The sequence below is a fragment of the Capricornis sumatraensis genome, chromosome 16 (genome assembly GCF_032405125.1).
Source record: "Capricornis sumatraensis isolate serow.1 chromosome 16, serow.2, whole genome shotgun sequence".
Taxonomy (NCBI): domain Eukaryota; kingdom Metazoa; phylum Chordata; class Mammalia; order Artiodactyla; family Bovidae; genus Capricornis; species Capricornis sumatraensis.
This window is the reverse complement of record NC_091084.1, coordinates 20,202,554-20,217,134: the sequence shown is the minus strand read 5'-3', so window position 1 is coordinate 20,217,134 and position 14,581 is coordinate 20,202,554. Positions and strand designations below refer to the sequence as shown.

At 39.8% G+C, this 14,581-nt stretch overlaps 1 protein-coding gene across 1 annotated transcript in view; it reads left to right on the top strand.

Annotated features, from left to right (window-relative positions):
* The first annotated feature begins 3,609 nt into the window (after positions 1–3,609).
* The window catches only part of EXPH5 (exophilin 5), a 91,903-nt gene continuing 80,931 nt past the window's right edge, over positions 3,610–14,581 (top strand). The window contains exon 1 of the mRNA XM_068989016.1: positions 3,610–3,728. Coding sequence (XP_068845117.1) covers positions 3,610–3,728 — 119 coding nt within the window. The remainder of the gene's footprint in view (positions 3,729–14,581) is intronic.

Genomic DNA, 14,581 nt, shown 5'->3' with positions numbered 1-14,581 from the left:
GAACTCCTGATCTTTTTTAAAAGCCTTATGATTCCCCTATAATCAAAAGGACTACTCTCCTTTAAGATACTTCTCGTGACACCTTGCATCATCTTTAGCCTCTTTCTTTCTTAACTCCAATATCTGATGAGTTACCAAGTCCAACCATTATCTTTGGATCCCATCCTTCTTCCTATCCCCACTTCCACCGCTTAGTTCTGATCCTCCTTCCCCTTTCGTCTACATCCGCGTTCGGATCCAACAGGACCTCTTGCCACCACCCTCCCTCTAGTTTTTCTTACCAACTGCTGCCAGAATCATCATCCCAAGGTTCACTTTCAACTTTACCATTGTCATTCTTAAAACCTGCATTGTCTACTCATTGCTTGCACAGTAGAGTCCAGATTTTTCAGCATGGCAGTCATCATCAGGGTTCAGCCTTGTTTACTCTATGTCCCATGTCCTACCTCAGGGGTTTTTCAACCTTTTCAATTATTGTCCCCCAAGGGGTCTTTTAAAGTTTTTTTTTTCCTTAATCTTCCCTCTCATGACATTTTAATGCTATAGCTGTACTGTCTGTTTATGAACTGGGTGTGTCTCTGTACTTTACATTTTAAAAGTAAGATGTTTCTGCCCTCTAAGAACCAATTATTGCTCCACTAGAGAAGGAAATGGCAACCCACTCCAGTGTTCTTGCCTGGAGAATCCCAGGGACTGGGGAGCCGGGTGGGCTGCCGTCTATGTGGTCGCACAGAGTTGGACATGACTGAAGCGACTTAGCAGCAGCAGCAGCAGGGACAATATTGTTCCTATTTAGAATGCATACTCTAACCAAAATACATCATTTACCAATCTCTGGATATGCCCCTATTTTCTCTAGCTTCCAAATTTTTACTCACTTTAGCCGTTAGCCAAAGGAGTTGAGGGACTATGAGCAGATTCCTAGAATCTACTTCTGGTGTTCAGTGCCCTGCTCCCCTAGCCTGGAATAGAGTCACACATCTCCCCTGCTACCCTCCATTTCTTCTTACTGAAATATGACCCTTCATGTTGTAACTCAAATACCATTTCCTCCCCCTGAAGCACTCAGTTGGAACTAACTTCTTCCTTCTGTGCTGTAATAGGACTTACTTTATACATCTATTATGTTCTTCTTTGTTATGGAGTCATTTTTCCATTTGTGTTATTGCCTTCACTGTATTATAAACTTCCTAAAGACAAGGATTATCTTCTTCACAGTGTATGTTGTTGTTCAATCGCTCAGTCATGTACAACTCATTGCAACCGCATGGACTGCAGCAGCACGCCAGGCTTCCCTACCCTTCACTATCTCCCAGAGTCTTCTCAAACTCATATCCATTGTTGACAATGCCATCCAACCATCTCATCCTCTGTAGCCTCCTTCTTCTCCTGCCCAGCTGGAACTCTATCACCTTCACTAGCTTTGTTCATTAGTAATGCTTCCTAAGGCTCACTTGACTTCATACTCCAGGATGTCTGGCTCTAGGTCAGTGACGACACCATCATTGTTGTCCAAGTCATTAAGACCTTTTTTGTATAGCTATTCTGTATATTCTTGCCACCTCTTCTTAATTTCTTCTGCTTCTGTTAAGTCCTTGCCTTTTCTGTTTTTTATTCTGCCCATCTTTGCATGAAATGATCCCTTGGTATCTCTAATTTTCTTGAAGAGATCGCTATTTTTCCCATTCTATTGTTTTCTTCCATTTCATTCCTCTTAAATATTGTTTACCTAAGAAGGCCTTTTTCTCTCATCTTGCTATTCTTTGGAACTCTACATTCAGATGGGTATATCTTTCCTTTTCTCCTTTGCCTTTTGCTTCTCTTCTCAGCTATTTGTAAGGCCTCCAAAGACAAACATTTTGCCTTGTTGCATTTTTTTTTTCCCTTGGGGATGGTTTTGATCACAGCCTCTGTCCATAGTTCTTCAAGCGCTCTATCAGATCTAATCCCTTGAATCTATTTGTCAATTCCACTGTATAATCATAAGGGATTTAAGTCATATGTGAATGATAGTTTTCCCTACTTTCAATTTAGTAAAAATGAAATTCAAATTGACTGCAAATTCAAAATAAGGATCTCCTTATTGCAAAATTCAAAGTGTATGGTGCTTCCTTATAGTAGGTGGAAATCAATTAATTGCTATACTCGGAAAAAAGAGCCTGTGTCCACATTTTAAAAGTTCCATAATTATGCTGAATAAATGAAGACACTAAAGAGGAAAAAATATAGACATCATGAAGGAGACACATTCCTAAACCATCATTAACGCAGAGATTATTTATAAAGGAGTTCTGTGAGTTGTACAACATTAGTGAACTGAATTAGTTCCTGCTTCACAGAAGTAACAAATAGACACCCACGGAAATTTATTTAAATGGTTACTTGCCTAGACATATCTTAAATAAGGTGAATAGAGGATCTTGAGGCCAAAACATAAATAACCATTTTTGACATGTTTTTGTTACAGATACAAAATCTTTATTATGGTTTTTGCTGTGAAAAGGGATGATGTACATGGAAGCAAATTTTAAATGTTAGTAACCATCACCACTACATAAGAAGTGACCAAATTAAGGCTTTGGGGCAATAAAGTTGATCTGATGAAGTTATTGTGTGCAAAATGAAGCCAAAGAAACAAAATGTTTTCTGAAACAGACTTGATACTTTTAAAAATGTATATTTTTGAATATATTTAGAAATTTCCATCAGATCTTGGAATAATGCTTTCTAGGGAAAGCTATTTCTGTGGTTTCATAGGATTACATTTTACTTTAGTCAGAGGATTAAGATGTTTTAAAGTGGCAGTTTGATTACTTCCCTGAAACTGTTTATTAAGATTATCAAATCTTACAGAAAACTACAAACAGGTGCTTTTTAACCATCCTTTGGGTATGTCCTCTCCTGAAATACCATAAACGGTTTTGATTTTTCTAAAGTCTGAGAATGACTTTGTGAAACAATGAGCTGCAGGTATCCGAGAGGTGGGAGACTCGGCAAAGAATTAATTTCCAAGGATAAACTAAATTCAGCCTTGCGGCTGTATAAGTTCAATTCTTCTGGGTCTTTCTAAAAGGAATAACCCTCCTGCCAGTTCTAAAGCTCCTAAGCGCAATTCTATTTCCTATGGGCTCTTTATTAGAAACGAGAATTTGTTGTGAAACTCTCTTTTTCACGCCTACTAGTCAAGTTCAAGTTTTGTGGGCAAACAACAGCCAAAATAAATACGCTGGAGCCAACACTCAAGCCTCCGCCCCACTTCGGGGCTAAATTATGTGTAGGCTTGTTAGTTAAACAAGTTTGATACCGGGTGGAGGAGGGACAGGCAGGAGCGCGGAACGGCCCGCCCCTTCGGGATGGGATTGGTTCCCTCTCTCCCTCAGCGGTTCATTTTGCATCTCGGTTGGATACGCTGAGAGAAATATGTCATTAAGGTGTCATCAAAATTAGTCCTGTAGGTGTGGGCTGCTCCCTAGGTTTTAGATTTTCAAAGGGACGGGCTTCATTGGCTCTGAAATCAAGTACCTGAAACTGGTCTTCTGTAGCTTGAGAAATGTCACTGTAACAGGAGGCGCCAAGGAGCTTAAGGGTAATGCACACACAGTAGAGAAAATGACGAAAGTTCCTCAGGGGTTTGATTGCAGTTTCCTAAACGATGAAGAAGCCAGGAAGATCCTTCAGGTGCTGGAAAGAAATGAAGAGCTCCAGAGAGCAGAGAAGGAGAGGATCAGGTACCGAGCTAACTCTTTGTTCCCCCGGGTCTGGTGCACAGTTGAGGGGGGCGCCCGCGGCGTCCACCGAGCCCGGCGCGCGCGGAGCTGTCGCCGGGCACCTGTCTGAGGCTCGGGGACGTGCAGCCTCCGCCCGCGGCGCGCGGCGCGGCAGGGGGAAATCTGAAGAACCTGGGAGGCCTGGCGGGTGCTCTTTCCAGACACCGCCTCCCAGGCAGGCTGGTCGGCGAGCTCCGCTCCCGCCGCGCGGGGCGCGCCCTTGCCCTCGGGTGCGGGCGGGCGGCTCGGCGCGTTTCTCTCCGCGTGGGTCCCGCGCGGCTGCCCCGCCCCTCGGCCGCGACGCTTGGGCGGCCGTCGCTGCTTGCGGTCCGTCCGAGCCGGGTGGCAGGTCGCTCAGGTGTCCTCCGAGCCGCCGCGTGGCGTGGGCCGGGCGGACCCGTGAGACGGGGCGGGGAGCGCGGTCTTGGCCGGCGCGGACCCACGTGTTTGCAGAGTCCTCCGGGTCGTCCACTCTCGCCGCACACACTCTTGGAGAAACCTCCCCCTCTCCACCCACGGGGCCAGTCAGCAAGGCCCAGGAGAGCTGGCACCTCAATGAAGGTCAAGTGTTTCCCGCCTCAAGAGCTGGAGTTCGAGGAACTAGCCAAACGGTGTGGAGTGAATTTAGCTGAAACTGGAGACCCTTGGGGTCGCTGCAATGGTTTGATCCCCTCGTGTATGGTGCTTGGGGAAGATGAGTTGCTGCAGACCTTCACCCTTGACCTTATTGTGCGGTGTTACAGATGAGGGATTAAGTTACCAGGGAATGAAATCCGGAGATAATTGCCTGAGAGGTAAACCATTTTTTTCTGCTGGGGAAGTGTGGGATAAATCCTGGAATGAATTAAAGACTTTCTTATCTGTCCTGGATTAAACCCACCCAAGACCTTCTCCTTTCTTTCTTGTGGAAAAAAATTCAAAGTATCAGTCTCGGACCAGAAAGTGTGGCATTGATTGGAATTTAGAAAGCCGTTTTGTTTGTGAACAACTTGTTGGTGATCTAAGTTCTGTGTTGTGACTTTCTTCCAGGCATCACACTTACCCACCTGGCAATACCCCAACCAAAAAACCTCCAAAGATACTCTTCACATAGGGAAACCCTTGCTGGTTTTTTAGAAGCAATTAGAATACACTGGGCCCAAAGCCCTGTCTTCACCAGATATGGCTAAGCCCACGCCCAGCCCCCAGAAATGACTCCTGTGGGCAGAAATGAATATTTGAAGTTTGAGGATGTGTATTTCATACCATCATAATCTGCCATTAGAAAAACAGGCTCTATCATTTCCTCAAACTGCAGAAGTGTGCCCTACTGAGCCCAGTATATCCATACACACACACACACGCTTGTACCCACATGTGGGCACATGCAATGTACACAGGCACACCCAGCCTTGGAAAGGAGAGCTTTGCAGTTTGTTTTCAACACATACTCCAAAAGGACTAAGAAACTGGTTGCTCTCAGTGTGTGTTCTTGGAAGTGTTTGTTGTTTCTGGAGAGGATTGGACTTCTTAAGTGAACCCAGTATATTTGGGGGGAAAGTGAGGGTAGAATTAGGAAATAATGTGGAGGGTAGCTTCCACTGAAGATGTTATCAACATCCTGCTAACTGTTCATGAAGTATAGTTTTTAGAAATACTAATGTCATTTATTTTAAAATTCAAGGAAATTTTGACTTTTTGTATTTGACTTGATGCTTGCCTTGTTGTATTTTCTATATTGCAGCCTATGGTGCCCATGGCAGCTGACCTTAGAGGGAAGTGGAATTACACTTGGGTGGCAAAGACCCTTAGGCTAGGCTTTAGAAGGAAGCTTAAAACACACTCATATCCTAACTGGAGCATCAGCAGAAAAAGCCATAATGCAAAGACAAAATCAATACTGTTAACTACTAAACAAACTTTGAAAAATAATAATAATAAATAATTAAATGACACCATTAAAACAGAAAACTAATGTAAGGAAAGCAGACACTTGAGCCCGATGCTCGAGGCAATTATTTCTACTATTTTATTTTCCCCTGGTTGATTCCTGAGTCCCATTGTCAAATACCTATCACTGGATAGCAGTCTCCATGGGATTGCTCTGCTAATGAGCTCACAGGCATCAGTTTTAGTAGCAGATACTGGCATGCAGAAAAGGCCTGTAATGACATATCAACTTGGTTCTTCTGCTCAATTTTTTATCATCATATTTTCCTAATCAAAAGTCAAGACACATGACATATAAATCAAGGGTATTATGTGGGAGAAAGTACAACAGTCCCAAGAGATGCTCAGAGGCCTTTTTAACTATACTGGGAAACAGTCTCCAGATCTCTTGACCAGGACAAAAAGAGAAGGGGTTAAATGTGGAAGCTTGGGATGTTTGCTGGTTGAGGCCTGTCTATGATAGCGTTGCACTGTCTACAAGACAACTAAGAAGTATCCTACTGTTAGAAATATAGGACTACAGTATCATGCAAGGCCAGAGGTATCCAGAGGTGGATCTTAATGGCATAGAACTAGCTGAGTTCACTGTACAGGAGATTGTAGCCCCACCTATAGAAGTGAGCTTCCCCTGATCTTCCTTCATTGGTACCAGAACTCTCTGACTCCACCTTACTGGGGAAGTATTTGCATTAAATATTATAATGTTTCAAATATATGAAGAGTTTATTCAAATTTTTAAGAAAACATGAAGATTCAGGTTGTTAAATAGGCAAAACATAGAAATAAATCATTTATACTACTGTTTGGAATATATCCAAACAGTAAATAAAACATATGGGAAAATGTTCACCTTAACAGTAATTTTAAAAAAAGAAAATTGAAGTAATCTCATGATACCATGTTACACCTTTAAAATAACAGAAAAGACTTCATGAAGTGAAATGGATGCATTCTGCATGTTGTTAGTGGCATTTTAAATTGAATACTATCTTTTTGGTGAACAATATGCCAATACCTATGAAGACATGACTTGCTGTTGACCTAGTCATCCAATTCTTGGATGTTTCTCATTAGTAGGAGATTGAGGTGGAGAAGATGACCACACGAACATTTATTAAGTGCTGCCTTTTAGATAATAATAGTTATTATTGTGATAATAATAATAATAGCTAACATTTATTGGTCTCTTACTATATACTAGGTACTGTATTAAACATGTTATATATATTTAATTAATCCTCTCAATAACCTCAGATACACACTTTAATTCCATTTCACAAAGCTGAAAACAACTTAGAAACAAAACATAGCATATGTTATGTTATGTTAGAGGAAAAACAAAACATATACTCTCAGATATTGCAGTTTTACCTGTAAGCAAAAGAGTGGGAATTTTCAAATCTAAGTAAGAGTGCAGTCATTACAAAGGACAGTTATGAAGATATCATTATGTTCCATCCAGTGTGATATTTTAGTTCCATATATCTGACTACCTTGGTTGTTTTGTACGCACCTCAAGCTTTTCATGGATGGAGTGGTGGAAAAATATGTATGAGGCATTGTTCTGTGAAAAAGCAGGACACAAAATACTGCTTATGTTATTATTTCAGTTTCTTCTGGGCATCTGGGCACATGCTTAGCAACTAGAAGAAAATAAGAAAAAATTTGTTCATCTCCTTTCTGTGACTCTCTAGGGCCTGCCATAGCTCCTGGCCTATGGGGAACATTCAGTAAATGTTTTCTGAAAGGCATGGGCTTGCCCTGACAGCTGGGGGCTGGGCTCTGCTGCCCTCAAGCCCAACACTGCCAAGATGGGAAGGCAGACCTGGGGGTAAGGATGCAGGAATCCTGGGCACATGCCACCTGGCTCTGGGAAGGCAGATGAGGAGAAAGGTGTAGGATTTCATGGCTTAAAGGAGAGGGAGGCCCTAGTCACAAGGTTCCTGTCTGTATCGGTTCAGTTCAGTCGCTCAGTTGTGTCCGACTCTTTGCGACCCCATGAATCACAGCACACCAGGCCTCCCTGTCCATCACCATCTCCCGGAGTTCACTCAGAGTCACATCCATCGAGTCCGTGATTCCATCCAGCCATCTCATCCTCTGTTGTCCCCTTTTCCTCCTGCCCCCAGTCCCTCCCAACATCAAAGTCTTTTCCAAGGAGTCAACTCTTCACATGATGTGGCCAAAGTACTGGAGTTTCAGCTTTAGCATCATTCCTTCCAAAGAAATCCCAGGGCTGATCTCCTTCAGAATGGATTGTATAGCCCCTTGTAAATACTTGATGAAGGAATTAATGGTCTGCACTGGCTGGAGTCAGAGGTTTCTGCAGTCCCTTGCTTTTCTTCCCATTTCTCAGTCTCTGTTTCACCTTCTTTTCATTGCCCAGTACCCTCTGCAGGATGGGATTTCTCCCTCCTGAACCCTGTCATGGACTATAATCACCCTGTTACATGTGTCCTCTTCAATCCTGTGAGTTTGGGATCTAAGCTACAGAAATTCTCTGAGATCCCGTAACAGAAGTGAAAATTACAACTTAAATTCCAGTCCGTCAGTTATACTTCATTTTGGATTGTGGAAAGGTTTTTTTCCTGGAAGTGTTAACTTGGGTATGACTTTTGGGGCCTGGTACAGTCTGTGGTTCTAGCTGCAGTGAAGAGAAATGGCTGAGAGTTTAAATCATGATTGGCAAGTGAAAATTTTCCCCTTACTGCTCTCATACCTTGGAGAAAATATACATCTGTGTGTATACATATATACATATATATATATACATAAATATGATAAATATAATAAAATGTGAAAAGCATCTTCCATTTTACAACAGTCTTTGGAAAACCCAACTACCTATCACCCTCACCATGCCCATCTCATAAGTGTGACTGAAAGTACTAAGAGATTATATCAAGTAGTCAGCTCACTGAAGAGACAACAGTAAATCAAAATGTGTGTTTTTTTCTATTGCAGAAAACTTATAAAGTATAAGATGTTATAGCACCTGATGTAATTAAGTTAAAAAAATGGCATGTCTAGATTTAGACTATCTTTGCTCAGTGGCAAGATTGCAGCCCAGGATGGTTTTCCCATGCTTAGCTGTTTCAGTTGATTTACACTAGTGTAGCTGAGCTGTGGCTCAGTCTTGAGGAGGTCTGTATATATCAAAGTGGTGAAGTAATTGATAGCTGGTGGCAACTGCAGCATTCTGCAGAGATTAAAAGCCAGATACACAGGTGTCCTTTCTCTCTTAGGCTTTCTGCCTGCTTTCTCCTCTCCCAGCAGGTGAAATCTGCCTCTGGCAAGGACAGACTCAAGAAACATTGGATACCTATTTATGGGGCATCTGTAATGTGCCAGACACTGTGCTGACCTTGAGGACACAGCAAAGAAATTCTGCTGCAAATGGCTTCAATCTATGAAAGTTTTTGGTTGGTGGTAAACCCTGTAAGATGAAGAGTTCATATATATGTAGCTTGCTCTCATGGAGCCCTGCATGGCTGAGGAAGGGACTGTGAGAACTGCCTGGAGGTCATCGGGATGCCCTATAGGCTGGAGTGTTCTGATAATGTAACAAAGAATGGGGTCAACATCACGGATCTCTGAGGTGTCTGCACTTTTCAATAACATCCAGTTTAGTTAATTTCTTTAAATTGAGGGGAAAGCTTTCTCTCAGACAAATTCTCCTGTTTAATTGCTCCTTAGATTGGTCTCTGTGGGCAATACATGTCGAACTACTATACTATTAGAGTTCCACATCTAATCTGTAGAAATAATTAAAAGAGTTAAGGCTCAGAATAACCAAATAAGGTGAGTTTACAGCTTATTGTACAAGTGAGTTTGTTTTAGTGACCTTAGGAATTATTGACCTTTCATAATTTTTACTTTTTGAGTTTTTTTTTTAAATATAGGCAAACTGAAAATATATTAAGTAGATCAAAAGTTAGATGTGGGTCTTTTCAAGTGAGAGTGGAAAAAAAGTTGAGACACTTAAAAGAGATGAAAAAATATGCTTGGCTGCATTTTGTTCTTACAATGAAGAGGGCTGAAATGCAGCCATGTGGGAAGTCTGCTTGAGAGAGTGGTGTTGGCAGATAATGACAGGAGCCTGGTAAATACGGGCTTTCCTGGTGGCTCAGAAGTAAAGAATCTGCCTGCCAATGTAGGAGACATGGTTTCAATCCCTGGGTCAGGAAGATCCCCTAGAGAAGGAAATGGTAACCCACTCTAGTATTCTTGCCTGGAAAATCCCATGGGCAGAGGAGCCTGGTGGGCTACAGTCCATGGGGTCGCAAAAGAATCAGACATGGGGTCGCAAAAGAATCAGGCATGACTTCGCAAGTAAACAACAACAACAAATCCCAAGGTTGATGATTAATGCCCTAGTTAGGTTTTGTGACATTTTAACTCTTAAAGTTAGTTTTTATCCTCATCCTAATCTCATAAAGCAGGTGTGTTTTTTTTTCAAAAGCTAACAACAGCGGCAACAGTAATAATAGCTCTTATTTATTGATTACTTGCTCTTTGCTAAACTCTTCATATCCATTATCTCCTTTATTTTTACAACAATCTGATGAATTGAGGGATATTTTTAGTCTCCATTCAGAAGAAGTTTAGGGAGGATAAGTAACTTGATTGAGATAATATTGCTAAGAAGCACTGGATTTGTGGACTCCATCAGCACTTAAATCACTGTGCGGTACTGCTTTCTACAATGAAGTTGAAGTGATTATCCTCACTTTGTCATGTAGCTTGTAACAGAACCAGCACTGAGATCTTTGCACTTATAGATCTTGCTATTCACTGACCATAAAAATATTGAACATACAATTCTAGGTAATCATGTGTCCTTACTAAAAATTGGGAATATTATTACTAAGGAAAAGAACATAATGGATATTGGAGGGCCACTAATGGTATTTGCCATATATACAGGAAAATTGCCAGCAACTGTTGTCAAGGGAAATAATCAATAAACAATATAATAGGAATAGAAAGAAGTTTTACTTGAGCCAATAAGGACTTATAGCCCCCCAAACAGCCTCTCAGATAACTCTGAAGAACTTCTCTGGAGAAACATGGTTTTCAACACAGTTTTGTATATTTTCAGAGCAAAGAACATCAAACAAGTGAAGGATACATTCCTTCAAATTAAAAAAAAAAAAAACAGTTCAGCGTGTACATAGCAAGTCAGTACAGCCTTAGCACCTGGGAAAGGAGTCTTATCATTTAAATAGTACTAGTATTGGTATCCCAGGAAGGGAAGCATTTAATCTTTATTTTTAACATGCACATTCTTTACTTTTGCATATTCTGCCCTTTTCTTTAAGAATTAAAGCAGATATACAATGTCTGTACACACAGACTGTTTTAGTTAGCACAAAGTTCAGGTTTACTTGTGTATAAGCCAGAATGACTTCCTCGTACCTCAATATGTGAAATTTTCTCTTATCACTGTTTGTTTTCTAAAAAAGTATATATGCATTTTGTAAGGATATACTGTAAACTACTAAGATGGTTATCTCTTGGGTGTGATATTTATAGGAACTCTAACCATTTTATTATTATTTTATTCTTTAAAATTATTATAGATTTTTTAATTATTTCTTTTGATAATGAAGAAATGCAAGAGATATAACTATATTTTCCTTCATAAATATGACTTTAAATATCTGAATATTTTTCTGCCCTTTTCTTGATAATGTTTTATACATTTTGTAATGTTAATATATTCATGGGTAAGTTCATTTCTGTACATCAGTCTCGAGTTCCTGTGGTCAAGGATTGTCTCAGGGATGGAGAGCCTCATACACCTAGTAGGTACTCAATTCCTAATTAAGTGAACCTTAACTACTTCTGTGAGGGAACACAAGTAAGGGAAGGATAGATCTGGGGATATGACATAAAGGGCAAAGAAGGTCAAGTTAAGGTTAGTCAGAAAATATTTTTCTTCCTATTAACACGTTTGAGTTTTAAAACTGAGAACCAGTTGGCTAAGAGCCTTGCTGAAGCAACTCGGGTCTGTTTTTCTGCAGTTAGTTACTGCACAGGCCATAATATTGAGAACCTTAGGCTCACTTCACTCTCCTCAGGAATGTTTCCTTATTGGCATTGCCAATGGCCCTATCTAAAGGCTGTACTCAAAACACCAGCTTGGCATACCACAGGAGCCAGCTTCCTCATTCCTCTGTGTTAGACTTTCTAGTGATGAAAGAGGAAATTGGGGGCTACAGCGACACCGAACTCACCACTTTCCAAAGAAAGGTTGTGGTGTTTTATATTTATATCAAGTTTGCCTTGGTTTCGACTTTAAAACAACACATGTAATGGTAGTTAAGGAGGGAGCAGTCTGATCTGAGCTGGGAGAGGGTAACCTGGCAACCACTGGTCTGTTCTGCAGATCTGTGGTAAAGAGCTGGCCTCCAGGTGTCAGGACGGGCGCACCCTCTGAAGGCACTTGAGTAGACTCTGTTCCAGGGCTCTCCCAGGAACTCTGCTGGTTCCTGGGCTGGTGGCAGTGTAACTCCAGTCTTCACATGGCATTCTCCCTGTGTGTGTATCTGCCTCTGCCGTCTAAATTTTGCCCTCTCCATAAGGACATCAGTCATACTGATTTAGAGCCCACACTAAACACCTCACTTTAGCTTGATTACCTTTGTAAAGACCCTGTCTCCAAATGAGGTACTAAGGGTTAGGACTCCAACACATCTTTTTTGGAGGACACAATTTAATACATAACAGTAAGGCTCGTTCTCTATTTTAAAATAAATTACTGTAAACCACTATATCAACAATCTAAAAAAGAAATACATGTGATCATATCAATTGATGCAGAAAAGGCCTTGATAAAAACTCACGGCAAGGAAGAAATAGACCCTGATAAAAGGCATCTACAAAAATCTTTTAGCTAACATAATACCTAATGGTGTAAGACTGCTTTCCCCCTTAAGATTGAAAACAAGACAAGATCTACAATCAATCTTACCATTCCTATTTAACATCATACCTGAGGTCCTAGACATGCAGGGAAGTAAAAGATACACATATCAGAAAGGAAGAAATAAAACTATCCATATTTTCTAATGACATGATTGTTTACATAGAAAAAAATCTAGCAAAAGAAAAAAATCCTAGAACTAATAAGTGACTTTAACAAGGTGGTAGGATACAAGATTAATATATAAAAACCTATTGTATTACCATATACTAATAATGAACAATTAGAAATCTAATTTTTATAGAAGAACAAAGGAATTGAATAGACAAAGCAATTTTGAAAAAAAGAAAATTGAAAGAATCACACTAATTGATTTTAAGACTTACTATAAAGTCATAGTAATCAAGATATCATAGTATTTGTGAAGGGGAAAATTTATATGATTTAATGGAACAGAATATAGTCCAGAAACAGAGCCCCAAAATATAGCCAATTGATTTTTTCACAAAGGTATGAAAGCGATTCAATGAAGAATAGTCTTTTTCAACAAATGGTGTTGGAATACTTGGACACAAGGCCAAAAAAAATCTCATCACCTCAAAATTAAACTCATTAAATAGTTACTCTTTGAAAGGTAAATACCATATGCTATCATGTATATGTAGAATCTAAAATATGACACAAGTGAACTTATCTATGAAACAGACTCACAGACATAAAGAACAGACTTGTGATTGTGTTGCCATGGGGAAGAGGAAGGGGGAGGGATGGATTGGGAGTTTCAGATTAGCATATGCAAATTTTTATATATGGAATGGATAAACAGCAAGGTCCTACTGTATAGCACAGGCAACTGTATTCAATAAACTGTGATAAACCATAATGGAAAAGAATATGAAAAATAATGAATCACTTGGTATATTAACAGCAGAATTAACACAACATTGTAAATGAACTATATACTTCAGTGAAATTAATTTTTTTTAAAGTTATTCCTTATTCCTCCTCCCTCCAATTGCTGGCAGCCACCAATCAGCTTTCTGTCTATATGTATCTACCTCTATTGGACATTTCATATAATTGAACCTTCCATGTGATATGTAACCTTTTATACCCACTTTACTCAGCATGTTTTGATGTCTGTCTACCTTGTAGCATCTATCTGTACTTCATTCTTTTTAAAAAATTGTTCTGAATGATATTTCATTATATGTTTATACCACAATTTGTTTATTCATTCTTGATAAACATTTGGGTTGTTTCCACCTTTTGTCTATTGTGAACAGTGCTGCTATGAACATTTATCTACAAGGATTTTGAGTACCTGTTCTCCTTTCTTTTGGGTGTATACCCAGGAGTGGAATTACTGTGACATTTGCTAATTCTGGGTTTAACTTTTTAGGAACCATCAAAACTATTTTCATCCACAATCACTTTCATATAATTGTAATAGTATTATGTATATTTTTATGTGTAATATCTGACATAAAAATAACCCCTTCATATTAAAGACTTGTAGTCAACATTTTTTGTGGCTGTATACTATTCTTCTATGTGTATTTTATAATTTAATTAATCATTCCAATATTTTAGGTGCTTCAGTTTTCTCTTATTCTTTTTTGTTTCTCATTGCTATTGTTAACAAGTTCAAGCTCATACGGCATACTATACTACAGGCCTATAAACTGAGAGATGAGTTGTTGGGGCTACTTTACTTAGAAAGCCAGCAGATCAAGAAGCTGATGAACTAGTATGCCAAAGAATCATCTTACCTGAGTTAGAATTTGGGCTTCTTTTATACCTGGAGGGGAGGGGATGTGGCTAGTTGTTGCAAACTTATTGATGCCAGAATTCTTTGTTTTTGCATCTGTACATTTAGGTGTGGTCACAATGTTCTTACAAACCTCCAACAAGACAAATATTATTCTCTGTTCTGCAACTTTTTATCTCTATATGA